Source organism: Montipora foliosa, chromosome 14 (genome assembly GCF_036669935.1).
Source record: "Montipora foliosa isolate CH-2021 chromosome 14, ASM3666993v2, whole genome shotgun sequence".
Lineage (NCBI taxonomy): Eukaryota > Metazoa > Cnidaria > Anthozoa > Scleractinia > Acroporidae > Montipora > Montipora foliosa.
In genome coordinates, this window is record NC_090882.1 from 5,029,193 (window position 1) to 5,049,192 (window position 20,000).

At 40.1% G+C, this 20,000-nt stretch overlaps 2 protein-coding genes across 3 annotated transcripts in view; one reads left to right on the forward strand and one right to left on the reverse strand.

The window, feature by feature from the left end:
• Positions 1-9,944, forward strand: part of LOC137985150 (mitogen-activated protein kinase kinase kinase 13-B-like) — an 11,122-nt gene extending 1,178 nt beyond the window's left edge. Inside the window, exons 2-10 of the mRNA XM_068832651.1 lie at positions 496-687; positions 1,608-1,766; positions 2,282-2,333; positions 2,512-2,618; positions 2,882-2,990; positions 4,691-4,821; positions 6,439-6,555; positions 7,840-7,971; positions 8,724-9,944. Of these exons, the coding sequence (XP_068688752.1) occupies positions 496-687; positions 1,608-1,766; positions 2,282-2,333; positions 2,512-2,618; positions 2,882-2,990; positions 4,691-4,821; positions 6,439-6,555; positions 7,840-7,971; positions 8,724-9,351 (1,627 nt within the window). The 3' untranslated portion in view covers positions 9,352-9,944. The remainder of the gene's footprint in view (positions 1-495; positions 688-1,607; positions 1,767-2,281; positions 2,334-2,511; positions 2,619-2,881; positions 2,991-4,690; positions 4,822-6,438; positions 6,556-7,839; positions 7,972-8,723) is intronic.
• A 299-nt stretch (positions 9,945-10,243) lies between these two features.
• Positions 10,244-20,000, reverse strand: part of LOC137985149 (uncharacterized) — a 27,420-nt gene continuing 17,663 nt past the window's right edge. Inside the window, exons 13-22 of one of the 2 annotated variants that reach the window (XM_068832649.1) lie at positions 19,459-19,608; positions 19,111-19,186; positions 17,364-17,463; positions 16,994-17,046; positions 15,951-16,080; positions 15,196-15,338; positions 14,547-14,599; positions 14,044-14,108; positions 13,047-13,139; positions 10,244-12,105 (exon numbers count right to left, since the gene is read on the reverse strand). In XM_068832649.1, coding sequence (XP_068688750.1) covers positions 11,908-12,105; positions 13,047-13,139; positions 14,044-14,108; positions 14,547-14,599; positions 15,196-15,338; positions 15,951-16,080; positions 16,994-17,046; positions 17,364-17,463; positions 19,111-19,186; positions 19,459-19,608 — 1,061 coding nt within the window. In that variant the 3' untranslated portion in view covers positions 10,244-11,907. The remainder of the gene's footprint in view (positions 12,106-13,046; positions 13,140-14,043; positions 14,109-14,546; positions 14,600-15,195; positions 15,339-15,950; positions 16,081-16,993; positions 17,047-17,363; positions 17,464-19,110; positions 19,187-19,458; positions 19,609-20,000) is intronic. The other variant, XM_068832650.1, reaches the window with a different exon arrangement.

Here is a 20,000-nt window from a genome sequence, read left to right on the forward strand (position 1 = left end):
CGCTGCTGCTGCTAATGATGATGATGGTGCAGAGGGGGAGGAGAGGGACAATGATGATAAAAAGTTTTGAAAATTTTAAATACAATGGACACTGAATTGGTATTATATATATATAAGTCTTGTGTTCATTTTCAAATCCTATGATGATAATAGTAATAATAATAATAATAATAATAATAATAATAATAATAATAATTATTATTATTATTATTATTATTATAATTATAATAATAATAACAATAATATTGTCATAGATGATGTTCTAGAGGTTCTTCAGACAGGATAGTTTTTAACCTAAATGTTTAAAATGCCAAGAAAAGCAGTTGAAGATAATTTCGTTTGGGATTACTGATATATATAACATATGCAATTTTCTTTTTCTGCATTTGCATGACGCACTGAATTTTCTCTTTCATGCAAGCTAGCTAATCTTTCACAGCCCTAAACAAATACGTAGAAACAGCGATGCTCAACAAATAACCTTTTTTACCTCAGAGGGATTTGCAACCAGTCCCCAGTTCATTGCATTATTATGGAGTTCTGCCCAAATGGCCAGCTGTATGAGGTCTTGCGGAATGGTCGCCAAATAACCCCCTCTCTGTTGGTGAAATGGTCCACGCAGATTGCCGATGGAATGCATTACCTCCATGTCCACAAAATTATTCACAGGGATTTAAAGTCGCCTAAGTAAGTCACCTTTTTATATGTTGATGAAAGTGTTTTTTTAATCACTGTTTGAGTATGATGAGTTATCAATCAGCAGTTTTCAAGTCATTCTTTTACCAACAGAGACATTTAACCCAACCGTAATTACTGATCCTAATCTTAGGCATGAACAGCTACATGTATTTTTGGGTATGAGCTAGGTTTACTATTTTGAGTTGTTTCAAAATTGGTTTAGCAAGTCATGTGATCTTTGAGCTGCAATCTTTGACTGACATAGGTGGGGATGGGATTTGAGAGTAAGTAGGAGTACCCAGAAAGTAATAAGAGAACAAAGAGTTTTATCTTTTAGTGGAACATGGAGATGAATTGAAAGTGAATAGGTCAACTGGTGTAGGGCGCATTAAGACAATTTTAATAAATAGAAATAAGAAAGGTTTGGGTCCTATTTCATTGCCTAAGCTACCTTCCTAATAGTACATATGACTTCTAAAAACTATTGTAAGCCGTAAGGCATCATTTAATTCCCAAAATGCAGCTCAAACTTTACAATAACCAAGGGACTTAAAATACTGTAATAAGTCACTTGGTCCCTGTGCTTATGCAGTCTTTTACATCATTCGCACTTGTCAGAAAACACAGCTAAAAAGATGCCTAATATACCATATTGCAATTTAGTTACTGGACATAAAATTAGAGGTAGGTAATTATTATCTCCACTTCTGTATCCCTGCATGCTCCCACAGTATACCACAACTCAAGGCATTTCCTGTTGGTAACCCATGCAGGTAATTACCTGAGCCCAACAGGGCTTAAATGGGTGGACAGAATTAAAAAACCCCCTTTTTCTGTTGGTCATGGATGACAATATCTCAATATTATTAAACCCTTCTCTGTGTTCTATGACTTACCGGTAGTTAATTTTTTAATTCTGCTTTACATAGTGTCCTTGTTGGTTCACGTGACATTCTCAAGATTTCGGATTTTGGCACCTGCAAAGAGTTTAGTGAGAAGAGTGCCAAAATGACGTTTGCTGGAACTGTTGCCTGGATGGCTCCTGAGGTGATCAGAAATGAGCCCTGCTCAGAAAAGGTTGATGTTTGGTAAGCTGCTTCTTTTGCCACTTAAATGGCCCATTTCAATGAGGTCTGTATAATGCCTGATGAGCCAGAAAGAACTTGATCACATAACTTTACTTGTAACAGGTGCGCAAGCTATAACTCCTTTAAGGGCAAATCACCCTTCCCACCCCACCTCCTCCAGTCATACATGCCACATGTGAGGTGAAGTTTCTAGAACAAAGTGGAAACACTAATTATCAACTTCTGGTTGTTTTGCATGCTGTAAATTAACAGGCAAGAATACACGAGTAAGAAAGAGTTTAGAACAAAGTTAATACTAGTACTGTTGGTTTTATGTCATGACAGCATGCTGTGAGCTCTCTTTGTGTCGGAGCAGATAACATCTTTGACTTCTTTGTTTATTTTGCTTACCTGCTGTGTTTGTCAATTCTGCAGGTGTAAGCTCTCTCACCTTACAAAATATTTGTGTCGGAGCAGATAACATCTTTGACTTCTTTGTTTATTTTGCTTACCTGCTGTGTTTGTCAATTCTGCAGGTCTTTTGGAGTACTTTTATGGGAGCTTCTTACTGGAGAGATGCCTTACAGGGTAAAGTGTTTGATGTGCATTTTGTGATAATGAGGCGACAACAACAGTGATTATGATGATGATGGAGGTGATTGCAGTGATGATAGTGATGATAATAACAATGAATAATGACGATAACAAAAATAATGATGGCCTATTGCTTGAATCTTATGTAAAACCCTTTTTTCATATCACGCAGGATGTTGATTCCTCTGCAATAATTTGGGGTGTTGGAAGCAACAGTCTGCATCTTCCAGTTCCAACGACGTGTCCAGAGGGCTTTAAACTTCTTATGAAAATCTGCTGGTAAAGAAAAAGTGTTTTTATGCACTGTTAAGTTGCTTGGCATTCAATGCTTCATTCTTTCAGTATGTTGGAAGTGGTACTCTATGGAGAAGCTTCAATTTAATGTCAATGGTATTTTTTTACTATCCAAAGCTAGTAAATTTATTCAATTTTTTTTTTTACAAAATTAATCACTGAAGGCATCACCTTGCATAAAACGAAAGCTACGGTCCGCTAGCTGTTCACGTTTTATTCATCATGTTCTTGATTTTGATTTTCTCCAGGAACGGCAAACCGAAGAACCGTCCGTCTTTCCAACAAGTGCTTCTCCACGTAGAGATAGCCGCTGGCGATGTGCTTAAAACACCGGAAAAAGTCTACCTTAATCAGCAGGTGTGGAAACGAAATAGTTGGTCGTGAATTGGCCCACTTCCGGCCACGGAAGCTTAAGCCTAATAGAGGGATTGAGTAATTGACTGCTGTCAATATTTTGCCCAATCAGTGCACGACAGACGCTGAGAATAAATGGACCAATCATAACGCACAGCAAATGTAATGCAGCGTGCGTTAAGCGCGGGAAAATTTGTGCAAAAAAAGCGAATTTTTTTTTGGTTTTTTTCTGATTGGATGAAAACATGGCGCGAGATATTCAGCCAATTACAAGTCACACAAAAACCAAAGAGATTAAATTCGGCTTTGAAGAGTGGTTTATTAGACCAACTCGTCTAACTCTTTGAGAATAAAACGCTTTGTTCCAAATATTTCCGTATCGTTTGAATGTGAATGCTACATTATAAAGCAAATACAATACACAAAGAATCTTAACCCCGGGAGATTTGAATTGGGTACAACATTAGTTGGTCGATTTGGTCTATTAACTGAGAGATATATGGTTTTCGTCGTTTGAATGTGAATGCTACATTATAAAGCAAATACAATACACAAAGAATCTTAACCCCGGGAGATTTGAATTGGGTACAACATTAGTTGGCCGATTTGGTCTATTAACTGAGAGATTTATGGTTTTCGTCGTGTTCTCTACTTTCTCGAATCCTATAATACACCTTGTTTACCCCCAAAAATTTTACATAATCTTTGTTTGCAATTCTCTTGGGAGATAAAGATGTCTCAAGAGATATCGAAAACAGTGCCCAGGCAATTTTTTTGGGGATAAACAAGGTGTATTATGAGACTTGAAAGAGTAGAGAATTCGACGAAAACCGCGGCGAAAATGCGACGACTCTCTTAATAGACCAATAATGTCTCAGGACTCATATTCTTATCAATCGTTTCAAGTCCTGGGGCCGGTTGCTCGAAGCCTAGTTAGCGCTAACCGTTGGTTAAGAGGTATCAAAACCAATAGGTTTCCAAGGTATTTGACGCTGGTTAGCGCTAACCATGCTTCGAGAAACCCAGGCCTGGGCTATAAAATGGGGACATTAAAATCTACGACTGCCACGCCAACGAAAATGTCACCTCAAAATAGGACTTTGCAGATCGTCTTTCGCGATTTTCCGTCTCGTTCATGTTGTAGAATGCGGGCGAATTATCCTAAAAAAAATTTTACGAGCGTTTTTTGAGAGTTAATAACATACATGAAAAAATACTGCATTCTGATTGGCTAAGAGAAATGCATTTTTTAGGTAACATAGTGCACAAAAGAGGAAGAGGTAATTCAGTGCAAAAAGAATTAATAAACAAAGCAGTCTGATTGGTCATTGAGCAAACAAGGTCACTAATAGCCAATCAAATGCTAGCCCTGCATCGTGCAATGATTGCGTGATTGCATGATACGCGTGCGTTGCTCAGCTTACTCGGATCGCGAATCTTTTCATGTGTATCATTAACAAGTAGTCACGTGCTTTTTCTCGTACAGTTTGGAATAAATAAACCCTACGGACTCGTGCAATTTTGCTTGTCTTTGAAAAATTTACTCGTTCTTATTTATTCCAAATTGCGCTTAAAATCATGTGATTACCTATACTAAAAATATAGATTGAAAGTATCACAATGGTATACTACCTACTTTCACATGCACAACTTTAGCTCATTAACTCTGCAGCCCTTAACTTTGTAAAATTCTGTTTTTACAGATAACGTGGCGGGGAGAAATCAAGGAAGAGTTTGAGAAGATGAAAAACAAAAGCAGCTCTCACATACAGAATCTACATCAACTGCATCAGCTCGACGAGGAACTGATTAGGAGGCGAAAAGAGGAACTGAGGTATGTATTGATCATTTTGTTAGCATACGGCGGTTTTGAGCCGCACGTCAGAAGACGAAAACAAAATGGTAACCCAGACTTCAAAAAATTTCATTCCCGTCGGAATGAAAAAAAAAAAGTATACTATTTTTTATAAATTTCTTGTGGAATCGAGATGCACTTTTTTCCTTTCAAAAGGTTTCGTATCAGTATTTTTTTATGTATGTTCGTTTTCATCGTGATACGCCCATGTGTTTCTGAACTTCTATCTAACTTCTTGTTTGATCAGGCAAGATTGTGATTTAGTGGTTAGGTCTACAGTTTCCAAGGTGTTCTTGATGAAATTGTCAAGAAATATGACAAATGTCTCACCAGTATCATTTTTCGGGCACTGTTCTTGGATTGCTCCTAACGTCACAGCGGCCATGTTGGTGAAAAGCGAAAAATTCTTTTGGTAATTTTACTTTACTATTATGCATAACTTGAGCTACTTTTTTCTGTTGTTTCGGTACCAACATGGCCGTCTTATCACGTGAGTGTAATCAAAGAATTGAAGTTACGGCTCTTTGAATAGATGATTTTGTTTTCAATGTTACTCGGAGATACTTGGAAAAAATCCGAGTTGTCCCGCTTCTGCACGAACCAACGACCTTCTGATTGCTAGTTCGGGTACTCTCCAACTGAGCTATGGAAGTCTCGCGGGAGCCTTCTAATTAGGGAGCTTTAGCAACGACAACGGAGACGTCAACGAGAACGTTACAAATTTGCATATTTAGTGGCCAAAGACAATAGCTTTGCACGCTCTGCACGTGCGTTTTCCATTTTTGTCTATTTCTTTGAAGTCGTCAGCAAAACAACAACAGAGAGCTTACGAAACGACGACGCCGACGGCAACGACGACGCTACAAAACAATAGGTTTAGTGAGCAAAAACAATGGCTCTGCACGCTCTGCACGTGCGTTTTACATTTTGGTACATTTCTTTGCCGTCATCTCCTAGATGACGACGTGAAATGACCAAATTCAAGGAACTGTGGAGGACGTTAGCACATGACGATGAATTTTCAGTTCTCTCTGTACGCGTCCAACCCACTCATACCAGTTTAATTCCTCAACAGTAGTTACACATTTTTAACGCGAAACGACATGAAATAGTTTCGTAGTTATATGGATAACGCGAACTCGTATTTTTAAATGAAGTCCTCGTAGCCGTCGTCGTCCTCGTTTCGTAAGCTCCCTAATGTGAAATGACCAACTTTAAGGTTTTATGAAGGACGTCAGCATTTGAAAATAAATTTTCATTTTCTCCCCTACAAAAAGCGCCGCTCATAACGTTTTTATTTCTGAGGGACTGCCATACCTTTCTCGCGTTAAAAAAACTTGGAATAGTCGTGAAGTGATTACAATAATGAGAATTCATGTTTTGTCACTGATGACGTTCTCGTTGCCGTTCCCGTCGTCGTTGCTAAAGCTCCCTATTAGGTTTTAGATGACGGCTGCCTGCTTTTTCCCGCTCAAATTATGGCTCGAATTGTCCGCTTTCGGGAAATAAGCTCAACTGGAAAAAACTTGGGCCGTAAATTACCGTTCAGCACTTGAACTTGGTCATGCAGTAAGAAGTACTTCTTGATTTTTCCAGGCATGCGCGTGACATAAGGGTTCACTACGAGCGAAAGCTGGAAAGAGCCAATAGTTTGTATCAAGAGCTAAACGAATGTATGCAACACTTGGAAGCCAGAGAGAAGGAACTTTTCAGGTGAGCCAAACGGAGGCTTACAATATTAATACTACTACTACTAATAATGATAATAACAACAATACTACTACTACTACTACTACTACTACTACTACTACTACTACCACTACTACTACTACTACTACTACTACTACTACTACTACTACTACTACTACTACTACTACTACTACTACTACTACTACTACTACTACTACTACTACTACTACTACTACTACTACTACTACTACTCCTACTACTACTACTACTACTACTACTACTAGTAGTACTACTACTACTACTACTACTACTACTACTACTACTAGTAGTAGTACTACTACTACTACTACTACTACTACTACTACTACTACTACTACTACTACTACTACTACTACTACTACTACTACTACTACTACTACTACTACTAATACTACTAATAATAAAACAAAATTAACTAAACAGTAAGTGACCCAAGTTTTAAGCCTTGATTTAAAAAAGACACTTGTTTTATTTTAAGTGGAATTTTCCTATTTAATGGTACGCCATTACTAACTTTAAAATCCTGAGAGAGCTAGATCGAGGAGAAGATGACGTCAAAGACTCAAGAGTTTAAGAATGCAATGCCTGTTTATGCGGCTGAATTAATATGCAGCACGGGAGTTTCGGGCTTTCAGAGTTTTGCATATGAAATAAGCTGCGTTTTACACGCTGAAATTTTTGCAAGTGAGTAAATGACGTCAATATATCCTAGATCCAACTCTCTGAGGTCCCGTTGGCCAGTTTGAAACGTGAGTAATGCCGGACTGTGAAGTCAAAAACTTACGCTCAAAGTAAACAGCCTTTGGATAAAAATCGAAGCTCAAACTTTGCCAGTCAAGTGTTAAGCAATGACCCTTTCAAAATCTGAAGGAAAAAGGAAGTGATTTTTTGATCATAGTATCACTTTAAGCACTGGAAGATAACGGGAGGCGATGGAATATTGATTTAAGTTTACATGAAGGAAAAAGGCTTCCCAATAGGTGGTTGCATTCCCCAAGGAAAGTGTGACACCAGATTTCTCGCTGCGTCGAGAACTTGAGTCCACACTCGAATTTGAAAAAGAAAAGAATGTAGAATTTAAGTAAAGTGATGACTCCAATTTGCATAAGTCTTTCAAGCGAGATCTAACCCCTTGTCGAATTTCAGCGAGGTGCTTAACGACCTGCCAGTTTATCCCATAAGGGAGTGATTTCGCTACAGCTAAGGACTGACGAGGCGACGTGAAAAAAAAAACATTGATATTTATGCTTTGCTTTTCCTTTGCCTCAGGCGAGAACGTCAATTCAAAGATGCGAATAGCAAAAAGCGGCTACTAAAACCGGAGCTAAAGGCTCGCACTGCAGTTGTTGGTAAAGTGTTGAACAATCAGGCATATTCTACAAAACAGACGTTTTCTAGCTGGTGAGTGGGTGTACGAAACAAAAAAATCAAATTCTCTTTTAAGGGTAAAAAGGCGAAACGTACGTTAGTCACTGACCTCAGTCAGTGTCTTGCTTTTGCATTTTCTTATTGGCTAAATGCTCTCACGTCATTTTTCGAACCAATAGGATGAAAGACCAAACCAATGGCGACCTGTTTGGACGTTTTTAATTTCCCGCGCTTAAGTGCTGGCTGCATGTTTAATTTATCGAGTTCTGATTGGTTGATTTCGTATTCTGCCTCTGTTACACTCAGGTCAAAGTGATTTCTTTAGTTTACGTTTAGAGAGTATAAATTTTCGATTGTCATTTTAAGGCGCAATTGGCTGGAATAAATACTATTTTTTAAACAGGTTTCCATCTAACCTCATTTTTCTTTTTTTTTCGTCCTTTTCGGGATAAATCTCCTTGCTTTCTTTGTAGACTTCCAAAATAACTTCGAATACGCTAGTTAGAGGCATAAATCTATATCTGATATGACGTTACGAACTGCGCATGCTCTGCGACAATGAGATACTAAGAAAACAGCAATGCTTTACATTAGCTCTGTCATTCAACGAATGATATCTGATTTTGTGAGCTTTGCATAAATTAAGCGGACCCTTCAAACGCGGAATTGACTGAGAAGAGAAAAGGCAAAATATGTTAAGGTGCTGAGATTTAACTTTCGCGAAACAAAATATTTGGTGAGGGAAAGCTGATATGCTGTCTTTGTATCTGTTTGTTTTATTTCAGTCCTAACACCTCAAGCAGTTCCGGTAGCCCCACAGAGCGTTGTAGCTCGCCTTTCGGTGTTGACAGCGAAGAGCAATATCCACAAAACTACATGAGAAAAATGAAACGGAGCCGGAGCTTTCTCAGCAAATCAAAGCGCCGAAAATCTCCAGGGACACCCAAAGCAGGCCCTCAGATGGCACACGAATATAAGGACCTCACTTCCGGGCACATTAAACCTTCCCGTTCCTATGACGACCTTAATAAAGGCGATTCACTGGAGGGCCGTTCATGTGGACACACAGACGAAAAGGCGTCGTATAGTTGTACGGACAGCGAACACGATTTACCTGCGTTTAAGCGTCCCTCGGTAGAACGTCCCTTCACCATGGGGTCCCCTGTTTGCATTCCAGGAAGGAAAGCAAAACGGAGAAAGCGATGGAACTCTAATTCGGAAAGCTCGTCTGAGACTAAGCATACATATTTACGCGACATTTCATCGGATGAATTGTCCGATCTTGAACCTCAGTTTATTCCAAATTTGGCGAACGACTCGTTGGAGTACACTGACGACGAGCCTTTTAAAAATGTCGCGCTTAAATTCTCTAAATCTTATCCAGAAGAAATAGTGAATTTTAGTCGACAGTAATCTTGAAGCTTCGATGGCGCTTTCCCACCGTTAGAGAAACAATTTCGCGTATTGCTAACGTTGTTTTGCGTTCGCCCTGTGGTCAACCTTAGAGGCCTTAAAAAAAGTTCATAATCTTCAAGAAGCGGGTTCATCAATCACGGTAACAAGCACTTTCTTTGTTGGCGACGTGAGCTGGGGCCCATAACAAGAAGTGCCATTTGAGGTCCATGTCACGGAATTTTATGGGCCCCTGCACGAAAAAATTTAACTTGGTGTGGCACGTGCAGTTCGCGCATTGGCTTCGAGATGCGCGCATTTTTTTTTAGATAGACAGCCCAAATGTGGCTGTGCGCATGCGTCAGGTGCTGGCCAGACCGCAGACCACATTATGGTATTTTTCCAGAGAAGCCTCTTAAATTAATGCGCTATCTTGACGATTAGTCAAGCCAAGCAGCTAATTGATAAAACGAAGGGACTTTTGTTTTAATTACGTATTCCGGGAATTGTACTCGAATGATGTGTGTTCCGAGTCACGGAGGAGAACATTCATGCATACGTTAGTCTTATTACTTTTGTTCTTGTGAAGATAAGGTGTTATTAAAATGTAATTTATTATAAATAATGTTTATTTCGCTGCTGGACAGAGCTTTACAAGAAGGTTTAATGCATTTGCCTGTCTGAATAGACGCTAAGGAGAACACACGTGCGTACATCAGTCATGTCACTCTTGTTCTTGTGACAATACAGTGTTATTAAAATGTAATTTATTATAAATAATATTTATTTCGCTGCTGGACAGAACTTTACGAGAAGGTTTGATGTATGTCTATCTGAATAGACGCTATGTACAAATGTATTATTTTCTGGGTTAAAAAATACTGTATTTACGAACGAAAATAATTAAAATATGTCATAACATGTTATTTCATCGCTGGGCAGTGACCGTTGGTACAGGTAAAGCCAGATGGCCCATTAGGCTGGAGCTTATCCCGCTTTCTGTAGCATGAAGCGACTAGGAGTATTTCTACTCCCCCCTGGATGGGATGCTAGTCCATCGCAGGGTTACCCCCGGCATTAAATTCGCCGGTACCCATTTGTACACCTGGGTGGAGAATAGCACCGTAGAGTAAAGTGTCTTGCCCAAGAACACAACACAATTTCCCCGGCCAGGGCCCGAACCCGGACCACTCGATCCGGAGTCGAGCGCACTAACCATGAGGCCACCTGGCATCCCACCGGCCGTTGGTACAAGCCATGCGTAAAGGCCGTGATTTAACTACTAATTGCCCTTTTAATTTCACGGTTAGTTTTTCTCATTTGCATTACAATGTAGTCTAACGTGGGTGCGAGGCAATTTCGGGTTAAAACTACAAAATAGCCCGAAATTGCCTCACATACATGCTAGATTACATTGTATTGAAAATGAGAAAAACTAACTGTGAAAAGGGCTATTCGCAACCTCTCTGGTACGACAGGCCGCGATTCTTTTAGTAAGCACAGAGAGCCTGCTCCAAAGCCTGCGCAGTTGGAGTGGGAGTCATTTTGTATCGTTGGCAACCGCGATGGTTTCAAATTTCTGAAAATCCGCGGAAAAGCCGAAAGTCCATGATTGGTGCAGTTTCCTTCTTGACAGAAAGAGGCGTCCGTAGCTTCAACGAACAAGAATGGATAACTTTCAAAAGCGAGTAGTTATTATCAAAAATTTGAAGTAGCAACAAACAAAGGAAGAGGAAGCAAAGCGAAAACTATACTTGACATTGCATAATCTTGAAATATATGCGCAAATGCCGAGGTAGTGGAAGTTTCCTTGTTTGGCAAGCGGGTTGGGACAAGATACTAATTTCCTCTTGTCGTTATCTCAGTGCTGACGCCATTTTGTGGATATCACAGTAACTTGATGACGTAAACTCCCTCGGAAGCCTTGTCCTTTGAGGGACTTATATCTCTTGAGTCTGAAGCCGTGTTCACATTAGGTCTCGATTATGATCGAATTACAATCGAATTAAATATTGAATGGGTTCACATCAACTAATTACAGCCCTTGATTATGATTGGATTATAATAATTTCAAACAACCTCAAGGAGGTTGTTCGAATTAATTACAGTGCGTAATCGAACAGAATGGCGAACACGTGGTGGTATATGAGCAGACGAAACTTCTAATCGCTATTTGGTGTCTTCTTCTATTTTCGGAAGCTCATGGTCTCACACTTCGAGGTCACCCTGCCTATTGTATTTGAATTTTCGCAGATGTGAACAGAACCACAATTAAATAAAATTGAATGGAGTATGATAGCCTGAATCATACTTCAGTTGGTCATAATCAACGTTGAGTATGAACACAGCTTTAGACAAAGTCACCCTCGGAGTTTTGGTTCAAAATGGGTTGTGTGATTAGTGAGCCGTTTCAATTTTGGCCGTGAAGGCTTTAAAAAATGGCAATGGCGTTACGTTACTCGCTGGAGAGAAGCTTCCTTAAATAAGGTGTTTAATTAAACGACGCTAATCTTTTCGTGTGGTAGGCGCGCGTTCGATCCTTGTTTGGCAAAATCTGTTTTTCCTGCTTATAAATGTTCAGACGTCTGAACCCTCTTCATCCCTGGCCGAGCGCCTGCTTTTGTCAGGCTTCTCGCGTCTTTTTTCGCCCTTATTGGACAGAAAGTGATAAGGCTGATGATAATCGGAAAACAGCATCGCCTTCTCTTTCATCAGTAGCTTGTCATCTTCTTCTTTGTCTTCGCGTCCTTCTTCTTGAGCTCGCCTTGTTTTTTCCTGAAGAAAAGAAATACTAGAGCGGTTTTCAACTGTGTCGAAAGAAATTGGCGAATTGCTTTCGTTTTGCATTACGTCACTCAGTGATTGGTTCAAAGTTCACGCGCCATTTTTTCAACCAATCAGAAGTGATACCAAAACCAATCGTGGCTTGCGCGTAAACATTTTCCCGCGCTTTGTGTCGGCTACGTGTATAATTACTTCGAATTTTGATTGGTTTGGTAGATTGTCTCCGCTCTTTTTATTGGCCAAAATAATTATTTTGGTTTTGGTGTTACGATACTCGATTGAAACTCGCTCTATTTGAACTGCAAAGAGATTTACCATCTCATATCCAACGCGCGCTCGTGGAATAATTGTTAACCATTAATCCCAGAGCATTTTGCAACTCCACTAGGCCATTTCACAGTTGTTTGCTCAGTGACCTAGCCTATGAATGGCTGCGAGGCTGCCGGTGACCTTGTATTGATACAGGCCTCACTGCTTTTATCATGTAAATTGTGCTGTTGTAATTCTAATTAGTCTACATTAACATTAGTGAGAAAAGCACAAAGGTTTGTATCAAAACAGGGTCACTGGCAGCCTCGTTTCCATTCTTAGGCCAGGTAACCTAGCCACAACTATAAAATGGTCTCTTTATAATTTAGCAAATAGGTGTTAAATATTCATATTCATTGTCTCAGAAATGCCTCTCATTTGTAGTGCCGACGAAGAACGTTGCTTGAAGATCGAAATTTGTGCCGTGTGAAAAACCTGATAATGAGTAAAAATGTTTTGTAAATAGATACTTGTTTGATTTTTAGCTTAAATATTTTGTCCATATTTTAGCTTACAGACAGTATCCTTTAGATCTTTGTTGGTTGTAAGTTTTACCGTTTGTTTAAAATGTTTTCAAAAAAGACCAGCGTTAGGTAATTAATTAATGAAATTTTATTTTATACCTCTTTATCTTGAGCCATTTTCCGTCTTCTGGCGGCTATCATCTCGTCGAATTGACTCGAATGACTCGAACCTGGGCTGGAAGCTCCGTCACTCTACCGAAAGCATTAAAACAAGATGGCGTTGATGAACCCTTAATCAGACTCCGCCTAATCACAGACTATCCGAAGAAGCAGTAAAAACTATTTAACAATGAGACCCGTAGCCTGCAAGGGCTACGGGTCAATAGCCCATGAGGCGAAGCCGAATGGGCTATTGACCTGTGGCCCTTGAGGGCGAAAGGTCTAATTGTTTTAGTATCACCCAACTAGTCGGACAGAAAAGGCAATAATACTCGAGGACTATTACTAATAGTCCTCTAGTAGCGTTGCCAATGAAAATGCAGGATTTGCATTAGTCCACTAGTTGGGTGATAATAATTTCCAATACCCATAACGCAATACTTTTTGGGGAGTTCTTTACATAAAAACAATACAAGTTAATTACTCTTGGGACTGTATCATGATTCGGTGAACCGGATATTCACTGTTTTTAAAATGCAAATAGCCCCCTCCCCCCAAAATAAAACTGTATTATCGGATTTGCGAGAATGGCGAATTAAACGCTTCCAAAGTTCCCGAACATTCTCCCCCAAGGCTAACGCCCCAGACCATTCCGATGACGGGCTGGAACTAGCCAAATCATTCACGGGAAGGAATTCAGACCTAACTTTGTTCCCAGTGTCTTTAAATAAATATTCCCGCGATGGGGAATTGAAAGATCCTAGGAACGAACTTGTCTAAATCAAATTGTCCTATACGTCATGCAGGTTCTCTGTCAGTGTTTAGTTGCCTTGGCGACTGGCACCCTCCAATAAACGAAAAGAAAACATTTTTCTTCTGCTTATTACTTTATCCGAGCACAAACAGAGTATAGGATCAACGATGTCTGATCCCTTTTCATTTTGAATTTGTTTTTTGTCTTCCCGTCGCATTTTTCTATAAAATGAAGAGGACCAACCTTGCTGCTGCTTGATCTAGATGCTTTAGCTGTAGGGCGAGAAAAGGATCTGGATCTTCTCAAAGCTATTTAAAGCATAAAAAAAAGTTTGAATGAAGAAGCGAAACGAAATATCTGTTCTCGGAATTAAATATTTTTATAACCTCTGGCATTCAACTAAAAGTGGACGCTTAATAGACTGACTTCGTCGATACGGCGGCCATTTTGAATTATATTGTTCCAGTAGTTAGTATGGGATGCAAATACAAATACGTATTAATTTGTCCCCTGAGCATCCCATAATATCTTTTTAAACGATAAAAATCAAAATGGCTGCCGATGAATCGTCAAAGTAGTTTATTTTATTCCTGGACAGTTGTTCCGTTCACGTTTTTCAGCAAATCTTCCAAAACTTATGTGCTTTGGCACAGGAGCTGCGTTTAAACAATGCTCCGTATTTAGTCGCGCGAGGAAGAAAAGTATTTTTGCCTTTTAGTGAGTTAAATAAATCATATTTACCATACCTCTAGACCGTGGCCGAGATGAAGCGGACTCATCTTCGTTTCTTCTTTTCTTTCTGGGAAAGGAATCAATAAAAACAACTTAAGGATCATAAATCCAAGCTGCTGGAACAAGGATTACTGAGATCGTTTTTTTTTAATGTATGGCCCCGCATGAGTAAAGAACAACTTAAAGTGAAGGTATGCGAAATTGGAAGCGAGGTGAGATTCCGAAGAGGATGTCGTGCAGAGTCGGAGGGCGAGGGAATCACGGAAATTTCGTCGTGTCATATGAGTTAAGAAAAGTAAATTGGACAACGAGGAAACTGATGTTTTGCACCTTGGCGGCGAAAACGGGAGAACCATAAACCGTGACCCCAATCTCTTTATGGTGAATGTCATTGTAAAGTGAGTGACGTCGAGACACAGAGACAACAGATTTATCGGATATGGGCTCCCCTGTTTTGGCCGTCATTGCCAAAGTAGTGATGCAAGATGTGAAACAAACGGCTCTGGTTTCTTAATGATGTGGTTTAACTTGATTTCATTTGATTTGGTTTACAGTCTCCCTGATTAGCGTATCATTGTCCTCGGCTTTTAGGTACTTTTTGTTAATAAAGTTCATATTTTCTGATGCGCATTTAGGAATTGATTGTTACATACGGCATATTACCTCCAATAGAAGAGCAGGATTATCAAGAGTAAGATCACCAGCAAAACAGCAAGTATTGCGAAGATTATGCCTGTCCAACTGCGGCCATTACTTGTTCCAGGAGAAGGCACAGCAGTTGAAGGGTGTGGCATGGACCCGACGCCCTGAAACGGAAACATTCAGTTGGGTCAAGAGAAAATGAGGGGTCAGAGAGGGAGTGTCAGGGCGTTGGCCGGGATATGTCATGTCCACGAAAGTTATTTTTAGACGAGCGGAAGTCTCTGTTCTAGCGGAAGTCTGTCTTCCGAGACGTTCGCATGCAGTCTTGCCTCGCTCTCAGGTTTGTAGTGAAAAGAGAAAAGACGGCGCACGTGGAAGGCTGATGAACATTTATTTCTTTCAAACATCAGACCGAGGTTGGTCTGCATGCGGACGTCTCGGAAGACAGACCTCCGCTAGAACAAAGACTTCCGCTCATCTAAAAATAACTTTCGTGGACATGACATATCCCAAGGGCTGGACCGGGGGCCTCCTTCTCTGTCCCCTCATTTTCTCTTGGTTGGATCTTAAGTACACACAAGTATATTTGCACCAATTATTAAAACATGCCGTTAATAATTCGGAGGTGTCATGAGAAAGGCTCGCTCCTCAAAGCCCCTGAAACTTGCCTTGTCTTACCACGCAGAACGAAATTTAAGAAGGCAGTTTAGATGATATATGAAGTTTGGCTTATCGGAACTCTATTAAAAAACTGCTGTAAAAACTGTCGAACTTACCTTAGCCTTACTGGTGTCAGCAAGTACAGCAAAGTCTGTCATGTGATTACATTCGCAGATGGTATGGGTAGCATTTGAACCAGTCATCTTGCAGCCTTTTGGAGACCACTCGCCTCCTTTACTACCTGGACTGAAACAAAGACGAACACCATACAGTAGTATGACCGTGCTGTCACACTTATAAAAGTTAAAATGAGATAATTCTTAAAGTGCTACTATGATCAAAAAATCACTTCTCTTTTTTCTGCTTTTGTTTGTTTGCTTAACACCTGACTGGCAAAATTGTGATCTTTGACTTTTATCCGAAGGCTGTTCACTTTGAGTGTAAGTTTTGGACAAGTTCCGTCATCACTCACCTTCAAAACTGACCGATTGGACTTCAGAAGGTTGGATCTGAGGAAAAATGACGTCATATACTCACTGGCTTAAGATTTCAGAGTGTAAATGCAGCTTCTTATTTATGCAAAACACGAGTTTAAATGTACGAAAGCCCGAAACTCCCGTGGTGCATATTAATTCAGCTGCGTACACAGGCATTGCATTCTTAAACTAGTGAGTCTGACGTCATTTTCTCTTCGATCCAGCTCTCTCAAGATTTTAAAGTTAGTAATGGCGGACCATTAATAGGAAAATTCCACTTAAAATAAACAGGTGTCTTTTTTAAATGAAGGCTCAAACATTTAAAGGCAAGTTCAAGAGTCCCATAGGTCAAACTCTTATTTACAGATTAAGTCTAAGCGCCCATTTTACTGATTAGGTCCAAACTCTTGCTTCCCTCATTAGCACAAAACTAATTTAGAATGGTTAGTTTTAGAGTTATGGTTAGTGTGTATACCCATGAGACCCTTTAAACCCAAGTTATCTTGTATACTCAAAAAGTCATTTCCGAGTTCATCTTTGCCTCCTCTTCAAAGCGAGTCTAAGTGCGAAGTTTTTCTTATGAAATTAGCATGTAATGTAGAACTAATTACCTGTTCTTCTTTATGTAACAATATTTTCTCTCTTGTTCTATGACCCATTAAGTGTTCATAAAGAAAGCTTACCTTGTCTTTGGAGTCCATGCTACGCATTGCTGGTCAAACTTGATCAAACTCGACTAAAATTAGGGGCAAAAGACAAATGTATATGTAACCTATCTGGGCTGCAGATTTGGGACCAAAAAGAAAGCAGCTTTTTCTTTGTCAGTGGAGTCGGCCGCCACAATCAGAGCAGCGTAAAAGAGTTATTTATGAACGATTTCTCTGCTGCCAACTTCCATCGTGCTAAAAGCATATTTTCTTCAGCAATGTTTTCGGCATGCAAACTCAAACGTGTCGCATCATCCACGCATATTCAATTTCACATAGACAACGATTCATAAAGCTTTTTTTTTTTCATCAAAATTGAATGCAGATACTTGAGATTGTTACTTACGTTTAAGACTGACATGACGAGTTTCACAGGAGGGCTAAGCGTACCCTTCAAGGCTGGGTTCACTGTGCTAGATAACACAGCACTGTTTAGGACCACACCACTGGGAAAGCAAACAATGGAAAGAAACTTGAACCGATAACATAAGAAAAGGAACTGCGTCGTTGCTCAAACATTTATTTGTCGCTCTTTCTGTGGAACGCACAACTCCGAAATTGGCCGCTTTGGTCGTTCATTGTCTTCTCTAGAGAAACGTATTCCGGCATTTTTGAGAAAGCGATAAATAAGGAGTTTAATTCAGCAAGGACAACGGCACCGCCGACGGCGACATCACTCCAAAGTATGGAGCGTTTTCACTCACATGACCAGCGGCCATATTGGATTAATGAAACAAAAGATAGTATTTGCATAATGAGAAAAGGAAAGGAATTTTATTTAAGTGTTCGTTCTAGCGCTGGAGCACTAATTGGGGACACTCTAAGCTGAAATTAAAAGAACAACGCAAACCAAGTCAAATGTTGGTTTTTGAGTGGAGGGGAAACCGGAGTACCCGGAGAAAACCTCTCAGTGTAGAGTAGAGAACCAACAAACTCAACACACATATGACGCCGAGTCCGGGAATCGAACCCGGGTCACATTGGTGGGAGGCGAGTGCTTTCACCACTGCGCCATCCCTGCACGCCACACCTAGAGTTCAATTGCCGGAGGATTAGTTTGGTACACCATCATGGCTGCTATTTGTTTGTTTTGGAACACCAATTGCAACATGGCCGCCGCTATGTCATCAGTGTGAAAACACTCTATAACTTTGCATTGCGCTATCATAACAATTTCGCGATTATTCCATCTTTTCTGCGTTGTACAGAATGCGTGCCGACGAACAGCACGTTTGATCGTTTTTCCTTTTTTTAACCAATGATATTCTTTTTTTCTGACGTTGCTACCGTAACCCTCGTCGTTGTTTAAACTCCCTTAGGCTAATAATGCGACTGAGGTTGCGTCGGGGATACTGGTAAGTTTTGTTTTAATTTGCACTAAGCTACTGTTTTCGACGGTGGAACCTTCCAAAAAAGTTTACATCCATTGAAAGCGAATTTTTTTGGTGCCGAATTGGCCAAAGGGAAAGATACCATAATACTCTCTGTTTGTCCCCGCCAAATTTTGCATATGCATTGGAGTTCGACATCTAATGTATATCTATATAACGGTGTTTTTAAAGACTAAGCAAAAAACATCAATCTGGGAATAAATCAGTGTTTGAAACGGTCAGTGAAAAACGCAGACTGCAGACGAGGGGTAAAATGCAAACTGAGGTTATAATTTAACTGTTGAAAAAGCCCAAACCCATTAGAAATACTAACCTAAGGTGCCTTAGGTGCCTTAGGTTAGCATTAGGTTAGCATTTCTAATGGGTTTGGGCTTTTTCAACAGTTAAATTATAACCTCAGTCTGCATTTTACCCCCGGTCTGCAGTCTGCGTTTTACACTGACCGGTGTTTGAAATCGTTGTCAAACAATTTATGGATGTTGGACTCTTGTCTCTGATACGATCGTGGCACATATACGAAACATAGAGTTATCTTTTATGGAGTGTGAGAACAAACAATAATCTATCATGACAAAGGCAGAGAATCCTCGTAGTTTCCGAAATATCCTTTTGCCTCTTCGAAGCCTGAGTAAATGCCAAAATGATGCCTAGTTATCTCTTCATGTCGCCGTTTTATCAAAGAGTGCATGGTTCGAATAGTACCTGTCATGTCCCAGTGGAAGGAGCTGAGGAATCGTTTTAAAGCGAGATGTCAGGAGATGAACGTTCACACTTTTCCCTGGAAATAGAATCGGAAAAGACGATAAATGGAGCGTCTTACATAAGCTCAAGTGGCTCTGTTGTTGCGGCCAGGAAGGAAATCAAAATTTATGCAAAACTTCCCTTCGCGTAAAAATCACAGCGGCTCGTCAAACCACTACACAGAGGAGTAAAAATTCAACTTAAGACACTCGAGATGTTGTAGATTTATTTGGTTCGCACAGAGAGAGACATGAAGACTATTTTTACTTTAAGTTTACTTTTCCAACTGAAGGACACCACTGTACCCACCTAACGCCGCAGACTCAAAGATACTCGGTGTCATGGTAACAGAATCGTGCCCAGCACTCCAGTTTGATACTACTGGGTCGGAGTAGTTCGGAAAGGACATGGGTCGAGTAGGATCCGAAACGTCAGCACCAATGGATTTTGCTACAAAAACTGAAAATAAAGGTTAAACGTTAGAATGATAAATTCTCATTGATTTTGTTAGAGGGTCTTATAAACGATGACAGCTAAGGCAACGCCAAGAAATACTTAGACCCCCCATGCACGTATCCGGTTAGTTTCGAAATCGTAGACTTCTTCCGCCGGTAATGTTTTTGCCTCCCTTCACACGAATACCGCGTTTTCGGGCACCGACAACGAAGATGTTTGAAAACGCTCTCCAGACTGTAGATTCTTGAAAACAGAGGTTTATCGCGTAACGATGAACAATAACATCAGAGGCTCGTGATACCAGTGAGGGCTAATGCGCTATATGTGAAGGTTAACATTTTCGAAATCGTTATTGCGCATTCGTCTGGTCGGGCAAATACGATTAAAAAACGCCA